General features: G+C 37.1%; 1 protein-coding gene across 5 annotated transcripts in view; it reads left to right on the forward strand.

Moving 5' to 3' along the window:
* Positions 1–2,709: 2,709 nt before the first annotated feature.
* The window catches only part of LOC113116515 (type II inositol 1,4,5-trisphosphate 5-phosphatase-like), a 33,305-nt gene continuing 13,002 nt past the window's right edge, over positions 2,710–23,012 (forward strand). The window contains exons 1-11 of one of the 5 annotated variants that reach the window (XM_026284716.1): positions 2,710–3,083; positions 3,537–3,616; positions 7,769–7,866; positions 7,958–7,987; positions 8,115–8,225; positions 9,934–10,071; positions 17,712–17,784; positions 20,307–20,477; positions 21,099–21,200; positions 21,295–21,409; positions 22,751–22,867. In XM_026284716.1, the coding sequence (XP_026140501.1) occupies positions 3,027–3,083; positions 3,537–3,616; positions 7,769–7,866; positions 7,958–7,987; positions 8,115–8,225; positions 9,934–10,071; positions 17,712–17,784; positions 20,307–20,477; positions 21,099–21,200; positions 21,295–21,409; positions 22,751–22,867 (1,092 nt within the window). In that variant the 5' untranslated portion in view covers positions 2,710–3,026. Of the gene's footprint in view, positions 3,084–3,155; positions 3,431–3,513; positions 3,617–7,768; positions 7,867–7,957; positions 7,988–8,114; positions 8,226–9,046; positions 9,428–9,933; positions 10,072–11,473; positions 11,679–17,711; positions 17,785–20,306; positions 20,478–21,098; positions 21,201–21,294; positions 21,410–22,750; positions 22,868–23,012 lie in introns of those variants that run through there. The other 4 variants (XM_026284715.1, XM_026284714.1, XM_026284717.1 and 1 more) reach the window with 4 other exon arrangements.

The following is a 23,012-nucleotide window of genomic DNA, read 5'->3' on the forward strand; positions in this document are numbered from 1 at the left end:
TCACTGTTGGTGTAATGGTCAGGTGTTTCAATACTTCTGTTCACACATACGTTTACTTCACTATCTAAATTGGGAGATTCCATACCCGTATTCTGTACAAACTGTATTTTCTATCACCCTACACCAAACCTACACCTAAACAATACCCCTTACAGAAAACTTTCTGCATTTTTACAATAAAAAAAGCTAAATAAAACTTTGTTGTATACCTTAATTTGTATACCAGTATATATATATATATATATATAAGTGAGTAAAGTAAAGTGACATTCGGCCAAGTATGGTGACCCATACTCAGAATTTGTGCTCTGCATTTAACCCATCCGAAATGCACACACACAGAGCAGTGAGCACAAACACACACTGTGAACACACACCCGGAGCAGTGGGCAGCCATTTATGCTGCGGTGCCCGGGGAGCAGTTGGGGGTTCAATGCCTTGCTCAAGGGCACCTACGTCATGGTATTGAAGGTGGAGAGAGAACTGTACATGCACTCCCCCACCCACAATTCCGTCCGGCCCGAGACTAGAACTCACAACCCTCTGATTCCAAGTCCGACTCTCTAACCATTAGGGGCCACGACTTCCCCATATCAGTTATTTCTATTTTTTTCTTTAGTGTGTCAGTAGGAAATATCAGTTTACAATTCCAAACATTAATTTTGCCATTAATTGTAATAATCCTGTGAGATTCCTGTCTGACAGCAGTCAGTGCTCCACGCAGAGATCCGATCTCATCATCATCATCAGTCCGTCTGGAATGACATGAAGAAACAGAACAAACTGAGACAAAGTAGAAACAAACTCCAGTAGAACACACACACATAGTACACTAGCGATAACCAAATTGGTACAGTATTTTGAAAGTAGTACATATGTATTACATACCAAACACAGCCTATGTGGTGTGCATGCAGTGTTATTTCCTATAAATTCTATTTTTTTTTTTTATGTAGTTTAATTTACACTTATTTCATTAAGAAATTCGGACCCTGCATCCATTATAATGGACATCACATGTCCATTATACCTTTTATTTATTTATTTTTTTACTTCTGAAGCATTTCACCTAGTTTAAAGCCTGGAGTCCATGAGATTGGATGTTTGTCTTCCAATCAAATGGCAGTAAAACTTTGCATGTGGTAATAGAAAAAAAAAACCTACATTGAAGAGAAGCATGGCAGCACTTAACTCCAAACTCAGAAGCAAGAAGAATTTTCTACGGTTTTATTAAAAAAAAAAATTATATGTTTGCCAGTATTTTATAGTTTGTATGTAAAATAGAAGGATTGAACTTATTATTTAACGTTTAAAATCGATCGTAGAATTGCACATTTTAAATCAGGATTTTTTCAAATGTGTCTGTCCATTTGAATGGACAGTGGGTTCAAATGTCTGTTACTGAAATCACATGTCCAGTAATGCTGATTGAAGGGCATGGGAGGGGTGGACAAGCTTGATCAGCCAATCAGCATTTACAGGATTGATATCAAGTCTCGCAAATGGCCACTGCGCATGATTACTCATGTTTTTGATGTTGCTGTAGTGAACAGCTGGCTTGAGTTTCACAGGGGAAAATGAATACAAAGGAACAGAAAATCATGGATCTCCTTGAATTCAAAATGAATGTGGCCAAAGTGCTTGTGCATTCTGGGAAGCCACAGGGTTAAAATTATGCCAAATTATGATTAAAAAAAAAGAAGCAACAAGATGCAAATTGGAAGGTTGTTCTGGGAAAACACACGTCTTCTGTGATAAGTGCAAGGTGCACTACTGCTTTGTGTAACAGAGAAATTGTTTCAAAGATGCACACAGGAAGTGACTCTAATGTGACTTGATTTATTCCATTTTGTTTTGAATAAACAAATGTGCAATCTATAAAGCAAAAACCTTACAATTAAGTTGAAATGTTATAATGTTCAAGTGTTTGATAAAAAAAGATGCACACAGAAAATGACTCTAAAATGACCATATCGATTGATTTTAAGATATTTCATTACAAAAAATTATGCAATGCAAACGGTAAAACAAAAACCTCAAAATTAAGGTTGAATATATACTGAAATGTTATTCAAGTTTTTGACCTTAAGAAGAAGCTTTAAGTATACAGCAGACCAACAATTTTTATGTTTATTATTGTATTTCATAATGGTACATTTTTGTGAAGCACCCCTGTTTTGACCTGACGTCCATTGAAATGGACAAAAAAAATTACATTTAAAGAGTATTGAAATGTGTAATATTTTAATTTGGCCTCATTTATAGAAGCCTCATGAGCTGGGAAAATGTACTTTTATATTTTTTCAGAAACTTGAAACATAATTCAGGTCTGAAGGGGTTAATTGAAATACATTTTAACATTTTCACGTTTTTAATGAGCTATTATTATTATTATTATTACTTTTCAAGACTTTCATCTAATATTTATATTTATTTTATTTAATATTTATTTCAATTACCGATTTATTATTATTATTATTATTGTTAATATTACTATTGTGCTGTAGACTACTCAGAAATTACACTAGTATTCCATACGAAACATTCTATCCGTAAAGAAATTTTCCATACTACGAAAAGTATACATTAGTAAGACAAACCATGCTGTTCAAAGCATTCCAAATGCAAACGAGAGCGCCACCTAGTGTCTGTGTCGTGAAGGAGTAGTGGGTGGGATCGAGTCCAGTCTGCCAAGTTGGAGTCTCTGCAGTCTCTGACGCCACTTCTTGGCCAGAAGAAAAGTAATACGTCTAAAGAAGAGAAAATCAGAAGTGGCTCTGTTAGCGTGTCTGATGAGACTCTTTATAACCGATTACAGACGCTATGATAAAACTTTGATTTAAACGCGGAGCATGAAGTCTTGAATCTGCTGCGTGGCATTATCGGACGGGAAGTCACTGCCCTCGCGGAGGAAACCACTTCACACCGTTATCTGGCACACTTTGAACCTCTCGTCTGTTGATGTGAAAGGATCGTAAATGTCACCTCTTGCGTGTGAAGTATCCGGCGCAGACTCGCTGTGAATAATGGATCAGTCCGTGGCGATTCAAGAGACTTTGGCCAAAGGAGAAAACTGCACCATAGTATCCTCTCAGCGCTCATCTGAAACCGTGACTGCATTGCAAACGTTTATTTCTGTTCAAAGTAAAGCCGTGATTCTGAAACAGACTGCATGTTTTCTTACATATGAACTTAAGATTGTTGCGCAACTTTGCACTTTCTTAACATAGCCTACTATATGTATGCCTATAAGAAATATATTTAGATTATAGTGAATGTCACGTAGTTAATATTCTCTACAATTCTGTTTACAGTGTATCTTACTAAACGCACACAGTTTTTTCTATTGTTTTATCGAGCATGCCCAGTTTCAATGGGAAAAGGAGATTCCAGTGCGTCAATCCTGTCGTGTCCGCTAGATGTCGCCAGTGTACGCTGCTATAAATGGCTCTTATAAATTGTTATCAGTCATCTAATAATCTCGATCGATAGAAATGTAATGAATTGTTTTAGTTATCCTTAGCAGCCCAACACATGCTGTGGAGTGTGTTTCACTGCTGAATGATGTGAGAGAGAGCAAACTGATCGGACTGGTGCAGCAGAACAACGAACATGCGTGAGTTTATGGACTTTAAAAAACAACAAATTAAATTATTTTAAATCAACAGCGTCAATATACATTACTTCATAAACTACAATTATACATTTGTAGGGTTTAATCAATGTAGTTGAGACTAACATCTAAATCTGTATAAATCATTTAGTAGGTACCTGGCTGATGAACAAACATTCTTCCATTAACGATAATAGAATGTTCGTTTGATTTTATACTTCATGAATAATGATCTCAAATCGTTAGCACAAAAACATTATTTTTACATTGTTCACGGAACTTTTTAAAAATGTTAAATCTAAATCTAAAACTCACTAATTACATTTACATTTAGTCATTTAGCACACACAAAAGAGCAATGATAAAGATGGAATAGATGTGTGTTTAGTCAATTCTTTAAGATGGCTAAGGCTGCTTGGATTAAGTTGGATAGATCTTTCCATCAGGAGGGAACATTTTATGTAACCGTCTGTTAAAGTGATATTGTGCCTCTGGGATGGTATAATAAAGTGATGTTCACTTTCAGAACACAAGCTTCTAGAGGTACATATGTCTGAAGTAATGAATTTAGGTAAAGGGGTGCAGAGCCAGTGGTGGTTTGGTAGGCAAACATTAACGCCTTGAATTTTATGCAAGCAACTATTGGTAGCCAGTGCAAAATGACAAAGAGAGGTGTAACATGGATTATTTTTGACTAATTAAACAATGATCTTGCTGCCGCATTCTGGATAAATTTGAATTAATTGTAAAGGTTTGATAAAACTGTCTGTAATAGCTGCCAAGAGAGCATTTCAATAGTAAAGCCTGGATAGAACAAGAACTTGAACAAGGAGTTGTGAAGCATGTTCCGAAAGAAAAGGGCCTGATCTTCTTGATGTTGAATAAAGCAAATCTGCAGTGCAGTTTTAGCAATGTGGTCTGAGTAAAAATCAGATGATCATTAATCATAACTCCAAAGTTTCTGGCTGTCTTTAAAGGAGTTATGAATGATGTGACTAACTGGATGGTGAAATTGTGATGAAACAATCACAAGAAGTTCTATCTTGGAAGTTGAGTTGAAGGTGATGGTCCATCATCCAGCAATAAATGTCTGTTAGACATGCTGAGATGTGAGCAGCTATTGTCAGATCATTAGGATGGAATGAGAGATAGAGTTGAGCGTCATCAGCACTGCAGTGATATGAAAAGTCATGTTTCTGAATGACAGAACCTAGTTATGCCATGCAGACAGAGAAGAGAAGTGGTCCAAGGACAGAGCCCTGAGGCATCCCAGTAGTTAGATGTTGTGACTTGTGACACTCACCTCTTCAAGATACCTTGAAGTAGAGCTGAAAATCTTTGCCCGAACCCGATGGGACCCGACGGGTTCGGCCGGGTTCGGGCTTAATTTCTATCATCTTACACGGGCTCGGGCCGGGCTCGGGCTTGCGCTCCGGTTTGAGAGGTAAAGGAGCGGTCATGTCATGTGTTTCGATTAGCGCGAGAAAGATGCGAAAATGAATTCTGAGCAGGTGTAATGGAGGCTTGCCTCTGGTGATTACGTTTTGGTTGCACCAGCAACTAAAGCAAACTCTGAGGTGTGGAAAAGTTTTGACCATGTTTATAATGAGAATAATGAGTGAATAATGACGCACTATTAGTGAGCGCAGGAGCGCGGTGAAGACATCTACAGTGGATTCAATCATTTTCCTCCACAAAAACATGTAGACCTAGCCTAATCTCTGTGAGTAAAGGTTTTTCAAATGATAACTAAATATTCATTGAGTCTTAAATGCATAATGTTGACAGAGTATTTACGCTAATGTTGGCATTATTCTTTTATTAAATAAAGCAAATCCGGCGGAGCCTTTATCTTAATTTCATTATTGCCAAATACCCATCTTAATTTAAGATTTATCTTGATTTTTTTTTTTTTTTAAATGACTCGTTTTTATTGGTGCGTTGGTCTATTTATAGGTTAAATGAGCCCATATGTCTAGAATGCTGAGATGTTACGATGTCACAGAGGACTTATTTTATTTCTTTATTCCAACTTCCAAGTGGTCTAGTCTACGTTAGTTATGAGTAAATTATGTTAAAACATGAATAAACTATTAATTACTATTGTTGACAAAAGGCAAAAGAGCTGTGTGCGTGCGCACATTTGAATAATGTCGGGCTGTAAACGGGTTCGGGCTTTAAAAAAGCTGTCAATCAAAATGTACTTGTCGGGCTCGGGCCGAAACCTGTCGAACTTAACCAAAACCCTAACTTTTAAGGCCCGATTACAGCTCTACCTTGAAGGACCTATCTGATAGGTAAGACTCAGACCACTGAAGTACGGTTCCTGAGATTCCCTTTGTCAGTAGGGTTAACAGGAGGATATGGTGGTTAACTGTGTCAAAAGTAGCGGACAGATCCTGCAAGATTTGGAAGCTTCTCTTGTCAGTCTTAGTCAGCAAGGCCGTCTCAGTTGAATGTCCACTTCTGAATCCAGATTGGTTGCTGTCATTGAGATGTTCTGTATGAGAAAGGCAGAGACCTGGTTGGACACAGCTCATTCAATTGTTTTAGCAATGAATGGAAGAAGGGAAACCGGTCCATAGTTCTCTAAAAGAGATTGATTAAGGGTGGGTCTCTTAAGTAATGGGGTCATACGAGCCTGTCTAAATGTTGAGGGAAAAACACCAGTGTGGAGGGATGTGTTGATGATGTGAGTGAGTGCAGGTATAAATTCAGGAGAAATAGCTTGAAGGAGATGAGATGGAATAGGATCAAGCAGACAAGAAGTAGGATGATTAGAAAGGATGAGTTTGGAGACTTCTGCCTCAGAGAGTAAAGAGAAGGGTGTGAACATATCTTTGCCGGCAACTTGTGCTTGACAGATTTTGGTGCTGGCCTGGAAGACAAGGGGCAGACAGTGCCTAAACAAGATTTAAGAGTGGAGCAGAAAGTATCTGTAGCACTGTCAGCATCAAGAGATGGTAAATGTTTAGGGGGAGGAAGCGAAGATGAAACCATACAGATACCCGGGAGGGTGACCGTGAGGGTAGGTTACGTCGAAAGATGACATGTGTAGGGGTATGTGTTGAGCTGGAACCATGTTGAGGTTAAAAGTGAGGAGGAAGTGATACAAGATGTGCAGTGGAGTAACCAGTACATGATCAGTAGAGCAGTGTCATGTGTTAATAAGGTCCGGTTGGTTGCCTGATTGTTGAGTAGCAGTAGTTGACACTCGGTTGAGATCAAAAAGAGGCAAACAGAGTGTGGAAATCAGCATACAGAGGTTTATCTAGGCGCATGTTGAAATCTCCAAGCGTAATTAGGGGAGTACCATCCTCAAGTAAGGTTGAGTGATGTAATGAGATCGGCTTTGTTTACAGCAGACTGGCAATTCCAGAGACCAACAGAAATAGAAAGTAGTGTATTAGCAGACATAGGCAAAGTGTGCAGGTTGTTAGGATTGTGCTGCCTATAGTGTGTGATGTGTGGTTTGTGAGTGCTAGTAATAGTAGGGATCTGGAAGCACATAGTAAGAGTTGGTCATTAAAACTGAAACAGAAGTGAAGCAAGGTGTAGAAAACAGGATGAGTCAGAAGTGATACTTATGTCCCTTGCTGATGTCCCTGCACAGTGGAGTCGCACGGTAGAGTCCATGGGTCTCACGCGAGGGCTGATGTGATATACTAACCTTTTTTATACCGCTTGACAAAACGGAAATTGAATTCAGCTGAATACACTTTATTGTTTATCACAACAAATGGCTAAGCAAGCACACGACACTGATAAGGTATGTGATAAAGTACAAGACTAAACGCAGCTTCAGCAGGTGTCAACACAGTAAACAAAACAAGGGTTTCCTAGCAACAACAACTGCGCAACCATAAGCTAGGGTTAGCATTCCCATAATGTTGCAAAATGATCACATTTATGTTCACATAACTAAGAAAAAAAATGGGAATGTTTGCAAAATAGACCATATTTCATACCTGGGTATATACATTTAAATTGCTCTTCTGGAAAACAACCCAAAATAAAAGGCTTTATGAATTATTATTTTTATTATGTTACTGACTTTTATCAACAGCATGTTACAAAAATCTAAAAGACAATAAGTTTATAAAACTAATGTTGTGTTGCAGCCTTTCAATATGTTCTGTTCCTTTTATTTCTCAGGTTATTCATATATTCCCATCGAAGAATGGCCATCACTGGTGATGATGTCAGACTGGATGAAATCATACCCATTTCTTATGACTTCTCAGTTGTTGAAGGTAAATGTTGAAGGAATTATTTAGTTAATATTAAGTGAAAGCATGCTTTCATGTTGAATTGATTTAATGGATCTATCTGATATCTTCACAGTTTCATCTCCAGATGAGCTTGCTGTTGTTGGTGAGCATTTATATTATGTATCAACAGCTGCAGTAGTGTTTGCATCAAAGTTAAAGTACATCTCAATGCATCAATGTTCAGTGTATCTCAGGACTGTTTTAATAGCTATTCACATGTTATTACAAAGGTGCAGATACTCGGGTACGAGTGACTTTTTTTGAAGAGGAGTTGGAGCTGAAGTTACCCTTTGGTTCTCAAACCCGTCTCTTCCTCAGCGAAGTCAATCGGGCATGGAGTGGTAAGATACACATAGCTTTGGGCCAGTGAAATGTTTTTTTACTGATGCTGTAGTCATAGAAACTTCACTTTTTTTAACAAAAATCATCAAAACTGAGTTGAATATTACTAATAAAAAAATCAAATGTAATGCTTCTGGAGTAATGGCTGCTGAAAATTCAGCTTTGTCAACACAAGAATAAATTCAGTTTTAAAATACATTCAAATGGGGAATAATGTTATTTAAATTAGTAATAATATTTCACTATATTATTGATTTCACAGTATTTTAAATCAAATAAATGAAGCCTTGGTGAGCAGAAAATACTTATTTCAAAAACATAAAAAAATCTTACTGACCCCAATACTTTTGCATGAGAACACATTTAGTCATACTTCGATGGTTTTGTGTAGAGCTATGTGGTTCTTCGTGTTGAGTAGAAGGGGAATCCACATGGCAGTGATGCAGAAGATAAAGTTCCATTGATACCATCCATAGCAAACCTGCCAAACATGTTCCCATTCATGCTAACAAAATTCTGAAATCCATTCAGACCGAGCAAAGCTGTTTGAAAGTGAAAGACATCAGCTGATTGGTAAATACTGGTACTTTGGGAACCATTGCGTAGTAACAAGGAAGACCAGCTATACAACCTGCAAGTGCTATATCTATCTATCTATCTATATATATATATATATATATATATATATATATATATATATATATATATATATATATATATATATATATATATATATATATATATATATCTTCACAAAATAAACTGAGATCTGAAGAAGCTAAGCAGCCAGTTTGCTCAACTCTCAGACAACAGCTAAATCTAACAAATAAGGAAGACACAAGGGAGAGAGACTAAGATTGCGGAACAGAAGGTGTGAGAGGCGGAGTTTGAGTTCAAAATAGAAGTTTGTCTGCTTCTGTTCAGTTTGTGGCTTTTAACATACAGAATGAGCAGCTGTTTGTTATTTGTGATAAGGATTTGTGGATCTACGGTGCGTTTTCATGATTTAAAGATGAACGCTTGAAAGTAATTTCATCAGACATCTCGAACTGAAATCAACAAGGTCTGAAGAGGAAATATGCTCGGGCTAAGTGATGGTTAACGAATGCCACAAGGACCTTCATCACTTGAGCGCTGATGGCGAGTATCAGGGGCTCAGCAGATGTGCTTATTAACCGGAGGAATATTAGAAATTTGCAAGGTAAGCGGCAAAACGGTTGTAGATCATTTGTGGTCATATAGAAACTCAAACACCAGTAGGCACTTGCTTGCAAAGGGAAGTTAGAGATCGTCTGTGTGATTAGATGTTGAAGTCAGTGTGAAATTTGTGGCTAATAGTTTTGAGAGAGAGAACGGCAGCAAAGGAAAGGAGAAAAAAAAACAGTTCCTCTTTGCCTTTCTCTGAATATACATTGAAATGAATGATGTTCTAGTTCCTGTGGCTCAGTGGTAGAGCATTTTGTTTGCAACGCAAGAGGTCGTGGGTTCAATTCCCTGGAAACACACATACTGGTAAAAAATAAAGAAAAGAAAATGTATAGCCTGTAAGTCGATTTGGATGAAATGTTATTAGAAGAGTGAGATTCATGTATTTGTATCATTATTTTTCTATGTATTTATCACTTATGTGTTATTCTGAAACTGGAAGTTTAATTAATCTATGCAAAAGAAGAATTTAAGAAATAAATGAGTCTTTTAAAATTTCAGATGTCTGTGAGCAGTATCCGAAGGACGAACCGAAATTTGACTGGCTAACTAAATACCGTAAGATGTCAAAAGGAGCTCGATCACTAAGAAAGTCAATTGCATCGACGACTGTCAAAATGAGTCAAATGAAGAAATCAGGTAAGCATTGCATTTAGCCACCACAGGAATTACCCTCATAAAAAAGCTTTACAGAAATAGCAGTTGCACATGTTCAGGACATGATGTACTGCCACTCATATCCTGAGAAGATGGTGCAAAGACTCTTATTTAGATGTTTTTGTGTAGAGCTGGTCATTTTAAATCGGGTAAGCTTTGCATTCTTCCAATGTAACACATCATTGCAAATTAATATGCCTGTTTTACAAACTCCACAAGAAGAAAAGTATTTTTTGGGAAAACGTTACAAAAGTCCACAAAGCAGGTTTGACATGGACCTGTGGTATGTCTCTGCTCTGTGTTAATTGGTTATAAAAACTGTATATTTGCTTACTTTACAGTGGTCTCTATGAATCATCCAAACACTGAAACCCTTAAAGGCCCTTTCGCACCAAACATGATAACGCTAAAAATATAGTTCTAAAATGATTCTCAATATTAAAGAATAGTAGAGTCCAAACCACAACTATAATGATAAAGGCACAGAGGAACAATGTCATTGGAGTCAGTTTCAGAATGTTTTTTTTCCAGTTGATGAACGATACTAATATTTACAGCCAATCACAATCCATCCTGCTGTAAAGAGCTGGAGAATTTCAATCTTGGTGTGAACAGGGCTTTACAGAAGTGACATGGCCTTCGCTCTTTCAGTTTTCATGAAGCTGTTTTAGTAAACAGACCAGTACATCCACATGCCAGCACTGCGTCATCAGCTCTGTTTTATTACCTCGGCGAAACCATGAGCTTGTGAGATCATTAATAATCATCTGTATCTCCTGGAGAAATCTCAGAAATCATCCTTTTATTAACCATTAACAGTGTTGCTCTAACATTGCTTACATATTAATATAGTTTTCATATTTTGAATTTATATTTTGTTAGAATTTTAGTTTGTTTTACCCATTTTTATGTTTTTGTCATTTATATATATAGCTTTATTTTATACTATTTTAGTATTGCATTTGATCATATTTCAGAATTATTTCAATTAACAAAAATAGTTTTTGGTAGTTTTAATAAAAGTTTTAGATGACAGTAACAACACTGTCCTCCTTGTTCTCAGAATTCATATTTGCATTATAGTTGTATTACAGTTGGAAGGAAGTTAGCACTGGATATATTGTTGGGCTGGAATCTCGGTGTTGTTTATTATGAATAGCATTGTCTTTACATTATGTTATTGTATAAAAGTTGTGAAAATATTATTAGCTAGTCGAGTCTAATTCTCAATCGATTGCTTTGTGTTAGACCGCTCTAGTCTGCAAGCTTCGTCATGACGAATGCTACTGTGGCGAAGGCTGTGCTCATGAATAATAATTGAAATGGGACGTCACGCCAACGGCCTTATTTCATTGGCTGCAAAGCTGACGTTGTTAATTAAGCGCCTGTGAAGACTCGTGTGGCTGGACGCTAGGGGAAGTTTACGAGGCGACGTCAGGATGACGGCATTAATATTCATGACTTTCAGCATAGTAGCGCTCTGTGCCAAAAGCTATTTAGTGTCAAATGAACTGGAATCGGTCCGTGACGGTGTAACTACAGTCAGAATGCAAAAAACCGGTTGATGTCTCATACGACTGGATTAAATGGTAAGAAAAGTGTTCTCGGTTAGATATAAATTTAAACAAAGTAAACCGACAACGTTATACAGTAGATATGTCATTATGTAACGTATATAAATACAAACGTCTTTTCTGTTGTATGACAGGAACACTCCGAGTAGACATAAAATAACTCGGGTTCATCTGATTTGTCTCAGTGAAGTGTGTTTTGTTGTGATTGACTCGAACCCTAGTGAGCTGCCTACCTAGAGAGCACTTCTGGACGGTGATAGTCTGACTCCAAAAGCAACAAAAATGCTCGAATATTCTTACATTAAGAAAACTTTAAGTGCTCAGAAATGCTGACTAGTTAGGATTTGAAATAGAAACATAAAGTAATTGATCATGTGTACTGTATGGATGTAGAGGTGATAGCCTGGCAGGGTTATAAAGTGTTAATCTCTGTGTATTTGCTAATATCTTTATTTGTTTCTGCTTATCTGCTTGTTAATCACTAACACTATTAAGTATTATGGGGTAGTTGACTGTAGTGGCCTGCTTTGTGACATCATTCCACACATGTGAAAGTATTTTATAAATTAGTATTATTTTATCATATATTTTTATATTAAACGTCTGTCTAATTTTGTAATATTTGCAACTTTCACTCAATATTTGTTGTCACACCACAGGAAATTTTTTTTTTAATTAATTAAAAACCAATTACATCCCACAAAATCTTCAAAATCTGGTTTTTATTTCAGATTCTGCATTGTTTATAGGTCACAAAGTAAATAAGATTTAATTTAAATCCATTTCTAGTTCCCATTGATGCTCAAGATACTCTTGTAAATTGTTCCATTCAACTTTGAAATTGTTCTGGTAGTATTTTAACTTATTATGATATACATTTTTGTAATGAAAATGTATCAAATAAAATATAATTTTTACAGTCTTTGTGAGACATTTACAATATAATACTGGATCAATTTTTTTTAACTTAAAATCTTTGTTAGAACGTGTAATTACAGTGGTGTGTAAAAGTGTTTGCCCCCTTCTGATTTCTTTTTTTTTTCCATGTTTGTCACACTTTAATGTTTCAGATCATGATACAAATTTACATTTTAGGCAAAGATGACACAAGTAAATACAAGTTTTTAAATGAAGGTTTTTATTATTAAGGGGAAACAAAATCCAAAACTACATGGGCCTGTGTGAAGAAGTTTGCCCCCTAAACCTAATAACTGGTCGGGCCACCCTTAGCAGCAACAACTGCAATCAAGCGCTTGCGATAACATGCAATGAGTCTGTTACAGCGCTGAGGAGGAATTTTTGTCCACTCATCTATGCAGAAGTGTTGTAATTCACCCACACTGGAGGTTTTTCGAGCATGAACCGCCTTTTTAAGCATCTCAATAGGATTCAGATCAGACTTTGACTAGGCCACTCCAAAGTCTTCATTTAGTTTTTCTTCAGCCATTCAGAGGTGGACTAGCTGGTGTGTTTTGGATCATTGTCCTGCTGCAGATCACAAGTTTGCTCCAGCTTGAGGTCACGAACAGATGGCCGGATTCTCCTTCAGGATTTTTTGGTAAACAGCAGAATTCATGGTTCCAATTATTTCAGCAAAACAGCCCCAGACTATCACACGTATGATGTTCTTTTTCTGAAATGCGGTGTTACTTTTACGCCAGACGTAATGGGACACATGCCTTCCAAAAAGTAAAACTTTTGTCTCGTCAGTCCACAGAGTATTTTCCAAAAAGTCTTGGGGATCATCAAGATGTTTTCTGGTAATACTGAGACGAGCCTTTATGTTCTTTTTGCTCAGCAGCAGTTTTCGTCTTGGATCTCTGCCATGCAGACCATTTTTGCCCAGTCTCTTTCTTATGATGGGGTCATGAACACTGACTTTAACTGAGGCAAGGGAGGCCTGCAGGTCTTTGGATGTTTTTGTGGGGTCTTCTATGACCTCTTGGATGAGTCGTCGCTGTGCTCTTGGGGTAATTTTGGTCAGCTGGTCACTCCTGGGAAGGTCATCCACTGTTCCATGTTTTTGCCATTTGTGTATAATGGCTTTCACTGTGTCCCAAAGCTTTAGAAATGGCTTTATAGCCTTTTCCAGACTGATAGATCTCAATTACTTTCTTTTTCATTTGTTTCTGAATTTTTTTGGATCTTGGCATGATGTCTAGCTTTTGAGGATCTTTTGGTCTGCTTCACTTTGTCAGTCAGATCCTATTTAAGAGATTTATTGATTGTGAACTATCAACGGTAGTCAGAGATATAGACATAAGCAGATGTCTCTGTCAATAGTCTAGACGATATTAGGCTCATTCTCCTATTAATGTATTAAATTATAATAATAATAATAATTATTATTATTTTTATTAGGCAGCCTATTATATTTCGGCTATCAATGACAGTATTTTATATTTAACATTAGTTTATCAGTATGTTTGAAGGTATTTTTTTAGATTATTGGTGATTCCATAGGCTCCCTCTCGCGCACCTGCGTGGTTTAAAATACCAAATAGTTCTGCTATGACAAGAACAACAAGTCTCTCTCTTACTCCACTCATGCACAATAATTTTGTGTATCGTTGTTCTCAGGGGCTGACCATATGACGATTTGAAAAATGACCATATCGCCCAACACTATTGTGAACAGGTGTGACAGTAATCAGGCCTGGGTGTGGCTAGAGAAACTGAACTCAGGTGTGATAAACCACAGTTTTAACAAGGGGGCAAATACTTCTTCATACGGGGCCATGTAGTTTTGGATTTTGTTTTCCCTTAATAAAAACCTTCATTTAAAATCTGCATGTTGTGTTTACTTGTGTTATCTCTGACTAATATTTAAAATTGTTTGATGATCTGAAGCATTTAAGTGTGACAAACAAGCAAATAATTAAGAAATCAGAAGGGGGGGACACTATTTCACACCACTGTATGTGTATATATATTAGGGCCGGGACTCGATTAAAAAAATTAATCTAATTAATTAGAGGCTTTGTAATTAATCGCATTTTAATCGCATATAAATATTTGACCTGAGAACAGTGAGAAGTACTTTGTTTTTACATGCATTTATAGTATACCAATGAATAATGACAGAGTACATAAGCTTAAGCAACAAAATATTGTTTATTTTAGTTCAACCAAGTCTAGCAGACCAGTGCAATTTTTTGCCATTAAGTGTAGCAATAGCATATTTAGAAACAATTTAGAAATAGTACATGTCAGAAATTCAGGAAGCTTATAGGTGCTGGAACCTTCTGTAAAGTGTTTTTTAAGTAATACACAATACTGTCAATTACATTCAGAAAATTGGAAACCCTGACTATTAGAAAACATCTCTCTGTTGCTTCAGAGGCCATAACATACTCAAGTCCAACTCTCAATAACCTTGGCCAAAACAATAAAGAGTTCAACATAAACTGTTGCACCAACAAAATAATACATAGTTCAACATAAAGTGTAAAGTCCACGCTAGCTGCTATATGTTTTGCGTTTAGGTGATACTTGAGGCTCGATGTGCTGCTGCGGTGATATGCGAACGCTAGTTGGTGCTCCAGCATAATCGGTCTGGCGACACTCATCCAGTGAGAAACGTTCCGCGGTGCAAAAATATGTTATTAAAAATGCGGGAATTTTTTTTCTGTAATTAATTAATCTTAGTTAACGCGTTATTTTTTGTGTAATTAATTAATCTCAATTAACGCGTTAAAGTCCCGGCCCTTATATATATATATATATATATATATATATATATATATATATATATATATATATATATATATATATATATATATATATATATAAGTTTATTTTATTTTTTATTTTTTTGGACTGATGTCTCACTTTCTATAGGTGCCAGTCATATAATTAGAATATCATCAAAAAGTTGATTTATTTCACTAATTCCATTCAAAAAGTGAAACTTGTATATTATATTCATTCATTACACACAGTCTGATATATTTCAAATGTTTATTTCTTTAATTTTGATGATTATAACTGACAACTAAGGAAAATCCAAAATTCAGTATCTATAGTGGCCTTCAGCTCTTCTGCATTCTTGGGTCTGGCATATCGCATCTTCCTCTTCACAGTAAGGTCAGACGAGTTTGCTGGCCAATCAAGAACAGGGATACCATGGACTTTAAACCAGGTACTGGAAGCTTTAGCACTGTGTGCAGGTGCCAAGTCTTGTTGGAAAATGAAATCTGCATCTCCATAAAGTTGGTCAGCAGCAGGAAGCATGAAGTGCTCTAAAACTTCCTGGTATACGGCTGTGTTGACCTTGGACCTCAGAAAACACAGTAGACCAAGACCAGCAGATGACATGGCACCCCAAACTATAACTAACTGTGGAAACTTTACACTGGACCTCAAGCAACGTGGATTGTGTGCCTCTCCTCTCTTCCTCCAGACTCTGGGACCCTGATTTCCAAAGGAAAAATGTACTTTCATCAGAGAACATAACTGTGGACCACGAGACGCTCCTGATGCTGTCTGTTGTTCAAGAGTGGCTTGACACAAGGAATGCGAAGCTGAAACCCATGTCTAGCATATGTCTGTGCGTAGTGGTTCTTGAAGCACTGACTCCAGCTGCAGTCCACTCTTTGTGAATCTCCCCCACATTTTTGAATGGGTTTTGTTCCACCATCCTCTCAAGGGTGCATTTATCCCTATTGCTTATACACTTTTTTTTGACCACATCTTTTCCTTCCCTTCGCCACTCTATTAATGTGCTTGGACACAGAGCTCTGTGAACAGCCAGCCTCTTTTGCAATGACATTTTTTGTCTTGCCCTCCATGTGCAAGGTGTCAATGGTCGTCTTTTGGACAACTGTCAAGTCAGCGGTCTTCCCCATGATTGTGTAGCCTACAGAACTAAACTAGGAGACCATTTAAAGGCTTTGCAGGTGTTTTGAGTTAATTAGCTGATTAGAGTGTAGCACCAGGTGTCTTCAATATTGAACCTTTTCACAATATTCTAATTTTCTGAGATACTGATATTTTGGATTTTCCTTAGTTGTCAGTTATAATCATCAAAATGAAAAGAAATAAACATTTGAAATAAATCAGCCTGTGTGTAATGAATGAATATAATATACAAGTTTCACTTTTTGAATGGAATTAGTGGAATAATTCAACTTTTTAATGATATTCTAGTAATATGACCAGCACTTGTACTTCATGAATGCCTTTTTGAAATTTAAGCAGGGTTTCTAGTCCATTCCAAGGACAAAAAAAAACAACAACAATGCATTCATCAGAAATACATTTATAATATCCAAGTGTTTAAGCAAATACCTAATGTGCAGGTGTGTCTGTTTAGTTATTTATTTAGTATTATAATTGCAATGAAACAGAAGTAGCTACAGATCTTGTATATTTCTTCTATATTTGGACATTCGTCTGAGTGTAATAGATCGTTTCAACAAAAGGTCCACTTATGACATTTAGATTAAACATTACACAGTAAAAAAAAAAAAAAAGGAACTTATGCACAAATAAATTGTACTGTAAATTTTCATTTCATGCTGACTTTAATCAAGTCTTCATGTTTCTGGCTATGTCTTTCTTCATTAGCATTGAAACATGTAGCTCGGGCGCTAACATAGTGCAGTGTGCTGCCCACAGGCCAATATTAGCCAGTCAAAGCTCTATAAAGGATTTGTTACCAAACTTTATTGTGTTAATGCAGAAACCATTGTTGCCAAACCTTTCCTTTGAGATTTCCTGCCCGGGATGAAATAGTTTTGAGGAAGCTTATGTTTGTTTTGGTTCCTCCTACATTCCTCTTTTCTGCAGCCTCATGACTTCTGATTCATGATTGAGCCGTGGAACTTTGACCTGTTCTGCTCCGCTTGTTATCAGAGGAGATTTCTGACAAACTGCTGTAACAAACTCCCTTTTGATACAATCAGGAATTTGAGTGCTAGTAAAGAGCTGTAGGTCTCTCCCCTGAAATGATGAGATATCTGACTTGCGTTTTAAGTGCTGTTTATGCAATGCTGTAGACTAATCTGAGTTGAGCTTTGTCTGTGAAATCTATCTCCACCTTTGCAGAAAGAGCACACGCAGCCAACAACAGCGGACATAAGAAAGAGGACGAGCGGACCAGAGACAGCGTGCATGACAGGTACATTCCCCACTTTATTGCAGACACCGTTAGCTCAGCTCATTTTTATGTTGTTTTCATAAATAAACACACAGTTCTGCTTCTCCTGGCTGTTCCTGATTTAAACCAGGCCTGTCAGCTGTCTGCCTGTTGGCCAGACGAAAGCTCGTCGAACAGTTTCAGTAGACTGTCCTATTGATTTTGACCAAATCACTGCTGCCTGATACCAGAAACCAAACTAGCTACTAGACTTACAGTATATTTTCAGTTAAAGTAAATATGTTTTCAGAACATCAATTGGCACAGTTAATTGTCTTTTTTAATGTTTAAAGAAAGGGTCAAAGTACGCACATCCAAAAACGTCTTGGCCAGGTGCAAGATCAAAAGGTACATCAAATAATAGAGAAAAGACGGCAACTGTGCGTTTGCCGGACAAAGGTCTTCGACCAAAACATTCATTTTTTCAACATTTTTTTTAATAAAGGGAGAATAACAGTGTGCAGATCTTTTTCAGTTATTTTAATGTGTAGTCATTCATGGCGACAATTTGCAGACAAATTTTCAGTCATAAAATGTGATCACAATACAACAAACAGTGTCAACAACGTCACAACAATTAAAACGGTGTCATGTCAGCTCACATCTACAAAGATGTGTCATATTTTATCAAAGAGAAATTTTATTCTCTTTTAGCATTATTTTAAACATTCTTACCCAGTATAAAATTATCACTACGGTTTTGTTTTTCGAAGTAAAGTTAATAAAAATCTGTTTGTTAGTTAATTAAAAATTAAAAGTGTGAGTTGTGAGTAGAGAGTGTGAAGTCATTTAACCAAAAATCTTAATACTGTACATTAAAATAATACTTTCACATTGTGTTTATTTTAGTGCTGTCAAAATAGCGTGCTAATGTATGTGATCACTTTTTTCAGTTTAAAACGTTAAAAATATTTAATGCAATTAACGCAGGGGCGGGTTTGGCCACATCTCTCACAAATGCTGCCTCTTGTCTCTTTTTTTTCTTGGCATGAAGTGCATTTATTAAGGCAGAATGTTAAGGTAGAATGTCTTTATGATCACATGAAATGGGAGAAGTTACTTCACTTCAGGCATTAGTCAACCGAGTGCAGAAGCAATACTGTGCTCATAGCACGTGCTCTTCAGTTGCATGCTCAATGGTGCCGGCACGCTGTAGCCTGTATCATTCATATCAAAGCAGAAATAAAACTATGTGCATCATCTAACAACTCCAATTTAGCTCAGTTAGCTCATTAGTAGAGACTTTAAGACCTGAATTAGGTCAGTAAAGGTAAAAGAGAGATGAGAGTAAATACAGGGAGTGTTAAATCCATGTCATGTACAGCAGCGGCAGCTCTTAAAGTAATAGCAGTTAAATAAACTACTATTAACCTATGCAAATAAATTACTAATGGTTAAATATTAGTGGGAGAAAAACAATTTTATAGAGACATCAGTAGTGTTGGTATCAGTGATACTGGCCTTCAGTCATAAAAAAGATAGCATTAAACATGTATTAAAAATATACTGTCTTTGTTGTTTGTACATTGATCTGAAAACCGAATGTGAAATTATTGCAGTGTGAAAGTATTTAATTCAAAGGTGGGATTAATCGCGATTAATTTTTTTTCATTAATGCATCAAACAACAAAAAAAAAGAGTAAATCACTCACTATTTCTGAATGATTGACTTAATTCTATGTGGTATTTTTAAATTTGATTGTTCAGTTTAGTATTTACTACGTTAAACCTGGGCTACTGGCCTAAAAAGTGTAATATTTTATGTATTTGAGGTCTGAGATGTGATGAATGGTGAAGAGTGAGAGGGCAAACATTTTTCATTTTAGATCAGCTTTTCCATCTAATCAGCCAGTGCTGTCTTAAATACTCTGCTTAACACTTCATCTTTTATAACATGGGATTTTGACCAAATATATTCTATCTTGATTTTTGTAAAATGTTGCAACACAATGTTGTTGTCTTTTTTTCCAGTTTTTTTCCAGTCCACTTATAAAAATGCCCTGAAGTAACTACAAAAAAGGCATGTTAAAGCAAATATCTTTAAAATAAATTCTGTGTGAAGCATGCCCTCAATCCATGCAGTGTTCTCACCTATTTCCCCCGCACCTGTTTGCATTTTTAAGAAAACAGTTTGATTAACAATTTGACACCGTATTAACATCTCTTTGGAAGAAGTCTCTTATGCTCTCCAAGGCTCCATTTATTTGATAAAAAATACAGTAAACACAGAAATATTGTGAAATATTATTACAATTTAAAATAACAGTCTTCTATGTGAATATATTAAAAAGTAACTCATTCCCGTGATCAAAGCTGAATTTTCAGCATCAGTTTTTTTCAGTATTCTTCGATTAATAGAAAGTAAAGAACAACATTTATTTGAAATAGAAACTTTTTTCAACATTATACATGTCTTTATTGGTCCTTTGATTAATTTAATGCATCCTAACTGAATAAAAGTATTAGTATTTCTGTCTTAAAGCACTTTGTTGGTTTTGTTTCAGTCAGGAGAGAGTGAAAAGTGAGGTCAGAGATGACCTGATCCGAAACTCGCAGCCCATCCTGGCAAATAAATCCCAGATGCTCGGCATGCCCCAGTTCGGCCTGCGGGATAACCTCATCAAGTGTGAGCTCCTGAAGAACGAGGACGCCTACACCTACATCAAGACCTACAGGTGCGGTGGGGTGCCAGTCGTGCTGGATGTTAACATTTGCCTGTTATGTCATGCTGCATGCACTGATTTTAACATTTGCATCTTCTGCTTTTCGGAGGCCTCTGTGGTCCCATGTGGCCTACATTTCACAATATGCAAACAGAAATGGCATTTCGGGAGTTATTGAAGTGTCATATTGTTAATTAGAGCCCTGCAGTTCAGCCTGAGGCCACTGGGACCCGACATTTTTATGCCTCTAATTGCATTTTTATATTAGTTATACATTATAAGTGTTTTGATTTACATTTCTAGATTTCAATTCAATGTATTTTTAAGGACAGTTACAGCACTGTGTCAGTAGTGCCCCCTTTTGGATGGAAACCTGTCCTACAGCTGGACATGCATGAACACTATTCATACACATATAGTGATGTTGTTTCCACTTGCAATCATAAGCATAGCCATTTCAAAATAAAACTGTGTTATATACAGTCTCATGTGTAGGAATTGCTTTTTTGTATGCCTGTTTCATTTTGATCTTTGTAGAAGTTCTCTCAGGCTGATTGGGAGGTTTCAGTATGTGAGATGATTCTTAATTTATACCGACAGCTTCTCTCTTTCTCTCTCATTGTATGCCAACAGCTTCTTCTTGGGCACTTACAATGTGAATGGGCAGAATCCAAAGGAAAGTCTCAGTCCATGGCTGGCGTCCACAGCCACTCCTCCAGACTTTTACCTCGTGGGGTAAGACTCCACATTATTGTATTTATATGAACCTAAACAGCAATGAAGTTGAACAGATCAGTGTTTCTGAGTCCCTGCTGTTTTCCATCTGTAGTTTCCAGGAGCTGGATCTGAGTAAAGAGGCGTTTCTCTTCAATGACACTCCTAAAGAACCCGAGTGGATGTTAGCCGTCTACAAGGGCCTCCATCCAGGTGCCAAATACGCTTTAGTAAGGACTTCCTCTGCCCTCTCACCCATGACCTAGTGTGCACTAATGTCCTTAAAGGGGGGGTGAAATGATATTTCATGCATACTGAGTTTTTTCCACTGTTAAAGAGTTGGATTCCCATGCTAAACATGGACAAAGTTTCAAAAATTAAGTTGTACGTTTGAAGGAGTATTTCTGTTCCAAAAATACTCCTTCCGGTTTGTCACAAGTTTCGGAAAGTTTTTTTCGAGTATGGCTCTGTGTGACGTTAGATGGAGCGGAATTTCCTTATATGGGTCCTGAGGCACTTCTGCCGGAAGAGAGCGCGCTCCCGTATAGCAGAGCACTGAGAGCACAACAGACTTCACTGATCAGAGCGAGAGCGTCGCCAAATGTCACAAAAGGAGTGTGTTTTTGGTTGCCAGGGCAAGACAACCCTGCACAGATTACCAAAGAAAAAACAGCATTAAGGGACCAGTGGATGGAGTTTATTTTTACAGAGCATCAACGGAGTTGTGCAAGTGTTTGTGTTTGTTCCCTGCATTTCGAAGATGCTTGTTTTACAAACAAGGCCCAGTTTGACGCCGGATTTGCACATCGTTTATTTCTTAAGGATAATGCAGTCCCAACGAAAAAGGGTCACGATCATGTGTTGGAACCGCAGGCGGTGAGTAAAACTGCTTCAAATATCTCTGTGTTGTTAACTTAGCTATCGGCGCGTAAGCACATCAAGTAAACAACATGCGATGTTGTCATCAAACTGCACTTTCCACATGTACAGCTTAAAAAAAAAAAAAAAAAAAAAAAAGACGACATAAAGTGGAACTTTATGGAACTTTTTGGTCATTTTCCAAAACCGCTAAGCAAATATATACAGCTTCAGTACATACCACATAGAGACGTCGTTTGCTGATGCTGCTCTTGTTAAATTTCAGCCTCTGGATCTGTGTCACAGCTTCCAGACGCTCTCAACGCAAAAGCCTACTCGCGCTCGTGATTCTTTAGCTCCGCCCACACGTCACGCCTCCAGCCGGTCGTGTTTTTCTGGGAAAAATCGGTACAGACTATCTTTCTCTTATGAATATAATAAACATAAAGACTTTTTGGAGTTATGAAGGATGCAGTACTACTCTATAGGTAATCAAGATTAACAGGATATTGAGTGAAAACGAGCATTTTACCCCCCCTTTAATCCAGATTCTGCTGATATAGATGGGTTATAATTACTGTATTTTCCGGACAATAAGTCGCACTTTTTTCATAGTTTGGCTGGTCCTGCGACTTATAGTCAGTAAGCACAAAATTGAAAAGTGCTAATGGTCATCAGTGCCTTGGTCAGTTCTGATCATTTGTGCTTTGCAGGTGAAGCTGGTGCGGTTGGTGGGCATCATGCTGTTGTTCTATGTGAAGGCGGAGCATGCGGCACACATCTCTGAGATGGAGGTTGAGACCGTCGGCACAGGCGTCATGGGGCGGATGGTGAGTGGTTATTATCAAAAGCAGTAGTAGTGTATTAGTATTAGTATTGTTGTGTAGTCTTATTGAATGTGTTCCAAAAACCACAGTCATGACCCTCACTATGTTACTGAATTCTCTCATAATTGATAAAGGGAACACTTTATTT

Source organism: Carassius auratus, chromosome 16 (genome assembly GCF_003368295.1).
Source record: "Carassius auratus strain Wakin chromosome 16, ASM336829v1, whole genome shotgun sequence".
NCBI lineage: Eukaryota > Metazoa > Chordata > Actinopteri > Cypriniformes > Cyprinidae > Carassius > Carassius auratus.